The following is a 12,728-nucleotide window of genomic DNA, read 5'->3' on the forward strand; positions in this document are numbered from 1 at the left end:
TTAATATGAGGAAAAATCTTTCTTTGGGCGAATTCTTGGAGCAAGTTTTAGTTAATCATACTGATATTAGAAGCATCCTAAAGTATTACATAGATAAATATCAAGTGATTTCCTATTTTTAGTGAAGTCATCAGTTTCAAGAAAATTTCGATTGCGAAAAACCAAAGAAATTCGGGTGTGTTTGGTTTTTGAAAATTGTTTAACTCAACTTTACTTAACTCCACTTATCTTCAATTCAACATCACAATCATTACTTTTTTTCATTTTTTAATTTTTTTTAACCATTCAATTCAATTTTTAATATTAAATTTTCTCCATTATTCATTACTTTTTCACAATTCAACAACATAATCATTATTTAATCGTTATTTTCTCTCAATTATTTATTACTTTTTCACACTTTTTCTCATAATTCAACAATACAATCATTACAAATCCATTAAAACCAAAACTCAACTCAACTCAACTCAAAATCCAAACGCACTCTCCGTTTCTGGCCGTTTTGGTTCTCAAGGTTAGAAAATCATGTACAAGGGGCAAACCAAGTCGAGCTGTCTCAAGTCTGAAATTTGACTGCACAGCCAAATCATCAATTATTAACATCATTATAACTCTTGCACATGCATAAGATAAAGAACACGGTCATCCAAGAGTCGAGATAAGGGCAAGAGAAAATATCTCTATGCTTGGCATAATTTACAATTTTACGAGCCCAAAACCGGGAAATAGAATCGGAAGAACAATAGGGGCCAGTGCTTCATATGCTACAGCTAGTGCTTTTGGAGTTAATTGAATGATTTAACCAGTGCAGAACCTGCTGCTTTAGCTGGATTTTTTTCACAATCGTTAAGATCATCAATCCAATTATGTCGGTACACACAGAAAAATAAATAACCATTACTTCCAAATTTAATAGATATTTCTTGACGGCCAAAAGTGTGAACAAACGTCATGTCTCACCACAAAGTCTCCCTTACGAGCCTTCGGAGAGCCATCACCTCAATATCACGAGCAAAAAGATTCTTTACTCTAACGACAAAAGAAGTGTTGTGTAACACATGTTTCTTGTAATTGATCCGCTTCAGTGGAATTGCCGTTTTCTTTTATTTTCTTTTCCTTCATCCCTATTGGTATGGCTCTCCTGTAATTAAAAAAAAAAATTATTATACCTACGAAAAATTCTTATATATTTTTATTTAGTTTTTTAGTTTTTTAAGAGAAGTATTACACATTTGTCGATTTTTAACAATAGCCTGGGTCCTATTCTATTTTTGATACTAGAAACATATGGACAACAATGTGTTACATCTCATGAGTCATGACCCATTATTTTGATCAGGGGAAGCGTTTGTGACCGCAATTTGCGACGTCTCTTACAGGATCTACTCCTAATCTTATCCTCAATTTTTTCGAGCAGATCAAAAAAACCATTACTATCAATATTAATATCACAATGATATTACTTATTAGAAAAAAACACGATTCTTATTAGTTTTGTTATTATATTATTATTATTATCATCATCATTATATTTGTATTTTTTTTTTATCTTTTATAATTTCAATTACAATATTAATTATATTGTACTATGTATTGCAGCCACATGAGTGGCCGATTTTGCACAAAAGCTTGGGTCCCCCCACACAGGTTGAACGAAAGTCAGCCAATGACAGGAACCAATTGCTGTCTTTGTTGACTCTGTTCCCTCTCTACACTGAGAGACACCAAATTCTAATCGCCGAAAAGAAAAATTATTCTAAACCTCAATAATCAACGTCTTTGGTCTTCTTCTGATAACAGCCTTCCAATCGTAACTCAAATGATACTACAGAATCTGATTATGCATAGCAAATCTGGAAAACCATGATGCTCATCGGCGGAGCGAGTTTATTGTTTGTTCTGCTTTTACTCTCGTGTTTCGCTTCTGAGTTTTCTACTGCGACGGACTTTGTCTCGTGGACTCGGTACCTCCAAGACCCTGAAAGCATAACATCCAATGGCAGTGTCTTCAGGATGGGGTTCTTCACCCCTAAGGGCTCCAAGTATCGGTATGTCGGGATCTGGTACAACAACTATCCTGAGTTTAATCCGGTTTGGGTGGCCAATCGGGAGAGGCCCATAGAGGATTCCTTGGGAACAGTGATGATATCCGAGGATGGGAATCTTGTGATTATGGATGGGAAGAAGGATGTCGTCTGGTCATCCAATGTGACAACCTCGGCACGAGGTAACAAAACCGCTCATCTCTTAGATACTGGAAACCTTGTACTGCACGAGGCGAATACGAGCACCAGTGATGAGGTAATATGGCAGAGTTTCGAACACGTGTCTGACTCGTTCCTTCCGAAGATGAAGCTCAGCAGCAATGCCAGAACGAATGTTAGTGTAATGCTCACTTCATGGAAGAGCTCTTCCGATCCTTCTCCGGGGCCCTTCTCTGGGGGTATCAACCCGCTAAATATTCCGGAAGCTTTCGTATGGAATGGAACCCGCCCATACTGGAGGAGTGGGCCCTGGAATGGTCAGATCTTCATCGGGTTGGCCTCAATGGAATCAGTTTACCTCGATGGCTTCAGCCTCCAGAACGACAATGAAGGAACCTTTTCCTTGACATACAAGTATGCTATGGCTTACATATCGTACTATCTCTTGCAACCGAACGGGACACTTTTGCAAGTGTACTCCGGGGAGGAGGAGAATGATCGAGGACTTCCCTGGTCATCCTATGAGACCGAATGTGATGTTTATGGCAAGTGCGGGCCTTATGGAATATGCGATCCATCCAAGTCCCCTATCTGCAGCTGCCCGAGAGGGTTTAAGCCTGGAAATTTAGAAGAATGGAGCCGAGGAAATTGGACTGCCGGATGTGTACGGGAGACTCCAACAAACTGTGGGAGCTCGAATAGCAGCAAAAGGGACGGGTTCCTGAGGTTGCAGAAGATGAAAGTTCCGGCTTTCCCTGAGTGGTCATTTCCACTTGAAAATGAATGTGCGAAGCGGTGCCTGAGTAATTGCTCATGTTTGGCATATGCTTATACTGAAGGCGTGGGTTGCATGAGTTGGACTGGAGATTTACTTGACATGCAAAAGTTCTCGAATGCAGGAGTTGACATTCACATTCGACTTCCCAGATCAGAACTTGGTAATTGGCTTAAAAATTTCGTCCTGCTCCTGAGAAGCTTCCCAGTTTTCCATTTTCTCAAATAAAAAACAGAAAACCGGATGGTTTTCTGCAGTCAGATGGATAGCTTATTGTATTTCTCCTTCGTATTGTAAACGTAAGAGTAACCAATCCCCGACTATATGAAGACAGCCGAAATATCACATTTTGTTGGGTACTCTTTGGCAGGTAAGGCTCGGGATTTGAAACTAGTTTTGGCAGTTACATTGAGTGTCGGAGTAGTCTTCATCACACTATCTGTGCTACTTTTGTGGATGCGTGCGAGGAAACGACGAGGTAATTCATTAGAACCATTAAATTTGGTAATAAACAGTCCAAGTACTGTGGTTTGCATATGATAACTTGACATAATTCTCCTTGGGTCAGCAGTGACAAAATTACAGGAAACGGTTACCTCAGACCGAGAAGAATCTCCAATAATTTCTAGCGGGAAGAGGATTCAGGACAACCTTAAACTCCAGGATCTTAAGCTGCTCAGCTTCGAAGAGTTGTCAACTGCAACAGACTCTTTCAGTTCGGCCACTAAACTTGGAGAGGGCGGTTTTGGTCCCGTGTACATGGTAATATAGTTCATACCACCATGAACTATTGCTGCATCGGATTTGAGTCGGGATTGCTTATTTAGTAGTACCTTCTGCAGGGGAAGTTATTGGATGGACAAGAAGTAGCCATTAAGAGACTATCCAGAGCTTCAGACCAAGGGCTCGAAGAATTTATGAATGAGATGGTTGTAATTTCGAAAGTTCAGCACCGAAATCTAGTTAGACTCCTAGGCTGCTGTGTTGAGAGAGAAGAGAAAATACTGGTCTATGAGTTCATGCCGAACAAAAGCTTGGATGAATTTTTATTCGGTAAATTTCTTGCTAAAAGCCACCAATTCAGAGCAGAAATCGTTTTGCTTGTTGCTTATGGCTTATCTTTTAATCTCTGTAGATCCAGTGAAGAAGGACAAACTGGATTGGAGTAAACGGTTTAAAATTATCGATGGGATCTGCCGGGGTCTGCTGTACCTTCACAGAGATTCTAGGCTAAGAATCATTCACCGGGATCTCAAGGCGAGTAACATTCTCTTGGATGAAGAGCTCAACCCCAAAATTTCAGACTTTGGGATGGCGAGAATTTTTGGGGCGAAGGAAGATCAAGCCAATACTAGAAGAGTTGTGGGAACATAGTGAGTAGATTATCTTTTAAATTTTTAATACAATCAAATTTATCCTCAGACTCAACTTTGAGTTCACAAAATTTGTTCTTACAATCTGGCCGATGAATTGCAGCGGTTATATGGCTCCGGAGTATGCAATGGGAGGTCTTTTCTCAGAAAAGTCTGATGTGTTCAGCTTCGGCGTCCTATTACTCGAGATCATCAGTGGGAGACGGAACACAAGCTTCAGTCAAGAAGAGCAGTACTGCAGCCTTCTAGGATTTGTAAGTATATTATGCTTCATTTTTTCTTTTAAAGGGGGTCCGGTTGGACTGGCCGACGCAAACCCTGGCACGATCAAGAGGGTCATTATAGATACCATTGACACGGACCAGATAGTTGCCTCCATAAGCTGTGCTCTTTATCGTACTTTAGCGAAAGAACATAATTGTCTGCTAATAAAGGCCCAAAACATACATCTCTGCTTTCAGGCATGGACTCTGTGGAATGAAGGCAACATCATGGCGCTAGTAGACCCTGTAATATCCAATAATTCCCATCAGATCGAGGTTCGAAGATGCATACATGTGGGGCTTCTGTGCACGCAAGAACTCGGCAATGATCGCCCGACTACATCAACCGTCATTTCGATGCTCAATAGTGAAATCACGGATCTCCGGATCCCCAAAAGGCCTGCGTTTACAGAAAGACAAATTACCCATGACACAGAGTCCTCTGAACAGAGTGAAGGGACACGTTCGATCAACCACATTACAATTACCACAATCGAAGGACGGTAATTAAGAAGAAATGTAGATGTTGATGTGATTATGTCTTCTGGAAAAATTCTTGGAGCAAGTTTTGTGAAATCTTTTGATGGCACAAGCATTAACTCAACAAAGTTTCACGTATAAATGAAATTGTATAAATTAGTAAAATACGAGCAATTCGATCGTACCTCATGATGTGACATGAAAAAACGCATATTAAATTGTAACAAATAGGAAAATAAGTGTTAATCACTCAAATAATTACCATGTTTATTTTTAATTGTACTTAATGATTCTTCCTCACCATGTCATTGTGAGGTAGGGCAATTTAAGCTTTTCTTGTAAAGTATATACCTCCATACAGCATCAGAAATTTCTGCTAAGAGTGACCAATGGACCGATGAAGTCTCGGTGATGAACATAACCTCTTAATTCGATACTTTTTTTATGGGTAAATCGATACCCTTTTAGGTCGACTGGAAACTTCGTTTTTTAAAAAAAAAATCAGAATCAGTGGTTCTCATATTAATAACTCAAGATCATATAACCAAAGAAAGAGCCCATATCTGCTAGACCCAATCTGAACAGGCATGCAGGCCTAACAAATAGAAGGCACGCAGTCCCTGTGTGTTATAGTATGACCTAAACCCATAATTGGACCCAGCAGATAAGCCTGATCAAAGCAGAAACAAAAATAGCAAGGAGGGTTAGACAGTAACTCCCCATTCCTAGGGGTGCCAACGAGCCGAACCGAGCCCGAATCTATAAGGTTCAAGCTGGGCTTGTCAATGGGCTCCTAAGTTTGGGCTTGGGCTTGAGCTTGGTCGATCCTAAACATCCCAGCTTGAGCTCGGCTCAAGCTCGGCAAGGCTCGGCCAAGTTCAGTAGAAAAGCACAAGCCCAGGATTGGGCTCCACACGCTCAGGCTCCGGCTCTTTTTGACTCCAAACGAAATCAATTATCTGAGCTAGACAACAACAACATAAGTATAATTCAAATGATATTAATTACAACTTGGCATAGTTTGATAGTCATCACATTCAAATCACATCATCTTCAATCAAAATATACAACATTTGGCAACTCAAAAGTTCCACAACTAGGGCAGGGGTTCAATTTTTTTACCTCAATAATTTTGTTATTTTTCTAAAAAATAATATATCATTATTTATTTGGAGTTGTAATGATTGTGTTATTGAATTATGAAAAAAAGTGAGAAAAAGTAATGAATAGTTGAGAGAAAGCAATGATTGTATTATTGAATTGTGGAAAAAATAATGAATAATCGAAAGAAATTAATATTAAAAATTGAATTAAATGGTTAAAAAAATTAAAGAAAAAGGGAATAGTAATAAATGAATTGTTGAATTGAAGATAAATGGAGTTAAGTGGAGTATAGTTAAAAAAAAATTCTAAAACCAACATAGAGGTTGGGCCAACCCAACACTTATGGATTTTATATGTGAGGCTATATAATAGATAATACATTATATATAATTAAAAAGCCCGTTTAGTCTTGCGAATTTCATGAATCGAATGCCGTTGAGCACGGCAACCGAGCTTGGGCTCGAGCTCGATAAGGTTGAGAAAAATTCAAGTGTTTATCGAGCCGAGCTCGAACCATCTCATTTCATTTACACCCCTATCTAACAACAGCTGCTGTAGGGGATCAATCGTCCCTACTGCTCTTCCTCAAGTAATTCTTGGAAGCCTGGCATGGCTAAGCTCGTAAATCCAGCTTCCTATGCTCCCTGTTAATACCACATTTACGAAAAATTGTGTGCTGAGCAGGAACAGAAAAGATGATATCTTGATTTACGCCTAAGCAGATCCACTTCTTCACTTTATCCATAGCAAGCAGTTTGTCATTGATGATGACCCAACAAATAAAACTATGCCTTAGACCAAACAAATTTGAATACAGGGATCAGACCAGAAGATCGAGTTTATACATAGCTAACCTTCTCACTTTTCTTTCTACGTTCATCCCAAGTGGTTCCCGAGATAGTGAACTTGCCTCTTTCCCTGCCTTCATGTAAAACTATCCTCTTTATTCAGGTCAAGAGAAACATCGGTCATAATTTCTTGTAACAATATCCTTTTTTCCTTTTTTTCTTAGGTTATAAGGAGCCAATGGGCCTAGTACAAAAATAGAAAATAAAACCGAACCGAATAAAGGAGCACATAAGTGCCATTGATGAGAACCTAACTTAAGACCTCTTGATTCTGAACCAATATTTTGTAGCACCGCATTATAATCCTTTCATCAACTACAATATCCTATTTATTCAGGTTAAGACCAACATCACTCATTTGGAAGTATTTATGACAAAGAAAAAATCAATGCAATAGTATTTAGGTCCAAGACAAAATTAATGCAAGATTCCACTAAGGAAAAAAAAACTAACGCAAGATTATTAGTTCAATCTTTCCATTTTTATTACTAAACCAATTCGCAACAATCGCGGGGGTTGATTTGGGAATTATTTTGCAGCACGAGCTTGTCAGAGAGACATTGCGATTTTCTAATTGTATAGTATAATTAATTCCATTATCCTTCGTCATCATCTGGAAACCCAAGAAATTGGAATTTCTACTACATGATTTCGTCAGAATTAGAATAAAATATAGAGAGAGAGTAAAGAAATTTGAATTCAATTAATCATTAGTGTCTTCTCAAGGTATTGCCGCAATAATTAATGCAGCTACGTAATTGGTCACTATCTCGTGCCGACGAACCACTTAAAACAATGGAAGAGTGGATTACTTATGGAGAGATCAAGTCAAATTTTCCTCACAATTCAAAAACATAAAATGACAATTTTGAATATAATAGAATAGAATAAAAATTCTTCGCTTTTAATGTAAAAGAGATTTCAAAGTAGGGTCTATGTTCGGAATTTGAGTCATTTTGTATAGATTATACATTCGGCTCATCGTCGTTGAAATTTCAGTCCATCTCATTTTCTATCACAAATCCGTGAGCGGAAACGACTATGGATAGCAGAGTCAAGTTCAAAATTTGAACGTAGTCAAAGTGTCAACTAGGTGAAAAGTATAAAAGAAAGGCCTAATTATCTTCGATCATTCGACCAAAGCTACATATTTAATTGTTATCAGATTATTACTAACTGCAATAATTTAATGAGTTTAATTTTCATTGTTTAAAATCGGTCAATTTAGTCATACAAAAATGCAGTTTGTGATTGCGGTGACTATAAGCACTTTCTAGATTTTTATTATATGCGGAAAGAATCTTTGGTCGTAAATTCTCAAATCAGTTTGGGTTAAGTTTTTTACTGTTCATAATTTTCGTCAACAAACTAATAAATGTTTAAAAGATTTACTTATATTAAATCTATATTTAAATATTGATTAATTACTTAATTTAGGATAGACTAATACGTGTATTAACAATTTAGTTCTTGATGTTTGAAGCAGCCATCAATTTAGTCCTCAACCTTTCATTGTCATAAAAAACTTCCTTAGCTCCGCTTCGGTCCATCATTATAGTCCTTACTGTTAACAATGTTAACAAAATACTAAAAAAATTTAAAAAATTAAAATTTTTAAAAAAATCAGGATCTCTAACAACCAAGGACAGAACCCTCCTTCATGAAAGCAAGAATGTCTGACAACCAAGAACGAAGCCTTCCCTTGCGGAAGCGACATCGTCCGATAAACAACACCATAATTTCCCTTTGCAGGACTAAACAAGTGACACAAAGTTTACCTTCGTGCCAAGACATTGCTTACGACATGACAATGGTTGTTCTTGACATTTGATCTACTCCTGCGACCTCTCGAGCTCACGGGAGTGGGGGCCTATGTTAGAGATCATAAAATTAACTCGATTCACTGGGCTCGATTTAGCATCTGCGGCCCACCTTGATACACCCAAATCGGTAACAAAATCCTTTTATGAGTATATCTCCACGATTATCTCTTGTGTATCTAGTGATATCCTTAATATATCTCTTAGACATTCTACAATATTCTATCAATATCTTCATGAGATATTATTCTATATCTAACCCTATATCTAGCAACTATGTCTACTTGTTATATGTAATTAAATACAGTTTACGATATCCTAATAGAGATTCCTACAGTCTCTATAAATTAGCTCGTGATGATATCATAATTACGTCGGGATATATTTAATGCAAAAAGTAAACCATGGGATAGATTTAACAAAAAAAAAACATATGATAGATTTGACAAAATAGGTAAACCATTGACCATTTTAGGTAAAAACCCCCTTATATTTTAACATAACAAGTATCGTGATGATATCATAATTAAAATACTAGATAAAGTTCATCGAAAACATAAAGTACTACATCTACATATTATAAAAATATAAATACAGTGTAGTAAATATTGGTCTAATAGTAAATATATATGCAATTAGAATTAAATAAGATTAAATTAATGAATACATATAAATTAAGAGTTTATAAATAAAATTAATAATAGTTTTAGTATATAAGCATAAAATATATATATTTATAAGCATACAATATATTTTGGATGTGAAATATTTAATTTTAATATATTCTCAAAACTTATGATAATTGCAAAATTATCCTCAAAACTTATGGATTAGAGAAATGATAATTTTGAAAAAGTTACATCACTACTCCTTATCCAACATAGTAGTAATATAAAAATTAATCATAGCTCTTTAAGATATTTGGATATAACTATATTATATACTATTGAAAAAAGAAAAATGCTTATGAAAATTTTGAAATTTAACTAAAAACAATTAAAGTTCGAATTAGGTAAATACAATTATATTTGTAGTTAAATCCATGCAATGCACGAGCCAAAAAAAAACATAATAAATAGGTAAACGTTTCATAAAATTATATATAAAAAAAACAGATGACACTTAAACAAATATTTATTATTACGTTCTCCCAAAAAAATATTTATTATTGAGCTAGCGTAAGTATATTTGCCGCGCAGCAAAACACAGATTATTTCCCTAGTTGAAAATTAAAATAAAACTAGTCATTGCACCCACGCTTTGTTCGCGATTGCTTATCGTAATAGAAATTTGTATATTTTTATTATAAAGTGTCTTTAAAAATATTAATTAGCTTATGGTTATAGAATTAACCCTTTGATAATTGTCAAAATAACAATAAATAAAATTGTTAAACTTATCCTATAGACATAAGAAACTATATCATTTATATAAAAGTATTAATTTATATATTTTATAGATAAGATTAGTAAAAGCATGAACAACATTAATTTGATTAAAATTAAGGTAATAATTAAACCTTTTAGTTTCTAAAAAGAATCTTAATTTTCAACATCGATATCGTAGAAGATATATATATCTTTTATACAAAAATAAATCACTCGTAGCTCACTGAAAAATTCGTCAATCACTCAAAAAATATGTTTCAACTTACGTAAATTTAATAAAAATGGAGTCTAAATTTACTCCATTCGTTTTACGAACTTCTAAAGAAATCAATTATCTTAACCAACGTGGGTTGGTTCAAGCAGTTCAGCGCTTGTTTCGCTTAAATAAGATCTCAGATTCAAGTTCTTATGAATATAGAAAATTCACGTTAGGAGTGTTTTACCCCATAATGGGCCGATTCGGCTTAACTAGATTAGTCAGAGCTTAATTGAGTTTTCAGATACCAAGGTTAACACCAAAAAAGAAAAAAGAAATCAATTCTTGTAGTATCATTTTTTTTCTAAGTGTAATAAATATTTATACAAAACATGGAATGGTTATTGAATATTCTAAAAATCCTTACAATTACAATTAATTTTGTAATTAATTACTTGCGTGAAAAGTTTTTAAAAAGTATTTCAACATCCTTTTTGAACGAAATAATCCAATTATGATTTCAAAAATATAATTAAGCATTTGTAAAATTGAAAAATGAGAAAAGAAACTAATTCTAATTAATCGAATTTGAAAAGATATAGTAAGGAGGGTATAGAAGATGCCACATGGAGATCAATTTATTTGCATTAGTAAGGGTTGAGAAGATTCTACGTGGTAGGATTTAGAGCAGTCAAAAGTGACATATGACAAATTCTGGTGAAGTCAAAAGTAACCTTTGGTGAAATCACTTTCATTATTTCCCTTTGTATTGGCATTATATATTGAATATAGATTTAGAGAGAGACAGAGAGTGATTATAAAGGAGATTTCAATTAATCATCAGTGTCTTCTCAAGGTATTACTTCCAGCACTAACGCAGCCACTTCATTAGTGTCTTTTATAATCCTCTTGTAATCAAGTTTTTAGAAATTGCACTATTTATTGAGTTTTAATTTGAATTGACTAAGATGGGTTAAGCTAGTTACATAAAAAATGCAGGTAACATATCGTGGCAAATCTAGTGGGAGATTTTATAAACACTTTTTTTATTTTTTTATATGCAAAAACAGTATTGGTAAAATCATAATTTGAATTCTAATTTATAAAGTGATTTACTCCAATAAATTAATAAGTATTTATAAAAAGTACTACTAATTTTGTATTTCAAGCATTAACCAATTATATACTTTAACTTTACCAATTTTGAATTTGTATCTCTCAAGTAATTTAACAACTTAAATTTATTCTAAAATCATTGGTTATTTTTCAGTAGTTTTATTTCAACGCTTTTTAATTTTGATCCCTGCAGTTCCCAATTCTAATTTCCCCTTCATCCAGCCGCAAGTCTTCATTTGTGTTGCCAAGACTACTTTTACATTTAAGAAATGAAAGAAGAGAAAATCCATGGAATCGTTTTGTGTGGGAAATTAATTAAGTTTAATAATAAGTTAGTAAAGTAGCCCCAACCAAGAACGACTTCCGATGAAATTTTTCAAATTGCAGGAATTTCATATGTATATTTTGTCTTCGAAAACAAATAGGGATTCGTTATAATAATTGTAGTTTGTGCTGGTGAGACTACTATAAAATTTTAGTTGATCTGTACATTTCGATGTGTTGAAGAAAGATACAACAAGAACATTCCTATATATAAAACCATATCATCATCAACTTCTTTATTATCCCAATTGAATAATAATAATAACAATAATACGTGATCTTTGAAATCTCAATGGAAACCGATGACCAGAATAGACTGTATAAATTTTAAATAGCAGAAAATATTATTATAAAGAAAACTTACGATTTAATTGACTGAATTAAGAATTACATATTCAACCGAAGAAAATTGCTAGTGGCGATCAAAAGACGCGACTCTCTTTGTAAAAGTCTACTTTGAGTTCATATAAACTCATACAAGAGAATATTTCATATTAGACTATCTCACGGACTTTAACTAAGTGAAACCTATGTACTCTCCTATATAAAACGAAAAAAAGGAAAAAAAATTGCAATTGGGGTGATTGATATATTATACTTTTAGCAAGGAATTAACAAGCACTGGATTGTGTCCATTTCCAAGACATTCAATTCGTGTTCACTTTATTCTACGAAGAACAACCACCTCGGAGCTGAACCTTTGCCTACCTCTGGAATTTGCGGTAGAATTTTCAATTTGTTGTCGGGTGTCGCATTAATTGATCTCAATCAGCCTAAACCTCAAAAGCTCCAATAGCCAACGTATATAATTCCAGCTCATCCCTAATAAATGAACGC

At 34.8% G+C, this 12,728-nt stretch overlaps 1 protein-coding gene across 2 annotated transcripts; it reads left to right on the forward strand.

Moving 5' to 3' along the window:
- The first annotated feature begins 1,703 nt into the window (after nt 1–1,703).
- Nucleotides 1,704–5,260, forward strand: LOC116207106 (G-type lectin S-receptor-like serine/threonine-protein kinase SD1-13). Of its 2 annotated transcripts, none has more exons than XM_031539961.1 (7): nt 1,704–3,142; nt 3,350–3,457; nt 3,548–3,741; nt 3,822–4,032; nt 4,115–4,352; nt 4,456–4,606; nt 4,814–5,260. In XM_031539961.1, exons 1-7 carry the CDS (start codon nt 1,864–1,866, stop codon nt 5,120–5,122), a joined length of 2,490 nt encoding a protein of 829 aa, XP_031395821.1. In that variant the 5' UTR covers nt 1,704–1,863; the 3' UTR covers nt 5,123–5,260. The 2 variants fall into 2 exon arrangements, with proteins under 2 accessions (XP_031395821.1, XP_031395822.1); XM_031539962.1 differs by having other exon boundaries at nt 1,706–3,142; nt 3,551–3,741.
- The last annotated feature ends 7,468 nt before the right edge of the window (nt 5,261–12,728 follow it).

The sequence above is a fragment of the Punica granatum genome, chromosome 5 (assembly GCF_007655135.1).
Source record: "Punica granatum isolate Tunisia-2019 chromosome 5, ASM765513v2, whole genome shotgun sequence".
Classification (NCBI taxonomy): domain Eukaryota; kingdom Viridiplantae; phylum Streptophyta; class Magnoliopsida; order Myrtales; family Lythraceae; genus Punica; species Punica granatum.

Coding starts and splice junctions, on each gene's coding strand:
- LOC116207106 (XM_031539961.1), top strand. CDS start 1,864: ATGATGCTCATCGGCGGAGCGAGTTTATTGTTTGTTCTGCTTTTACTC. Junction 4,033..4,114: donor CTTGGATGAATTTTTATTCG/GTAAATTTCTTG, acceptor TAATCTCTGTAG/ATCCAGTGAAGAAGGACAAA. Junction 4,607..4,813: donor ACTGCAGCCTTCTAGGATTT/GTAAGTATATTA, acceptor CTCTGCTTTCAG/GCATGGACTCTGTGGAATGA.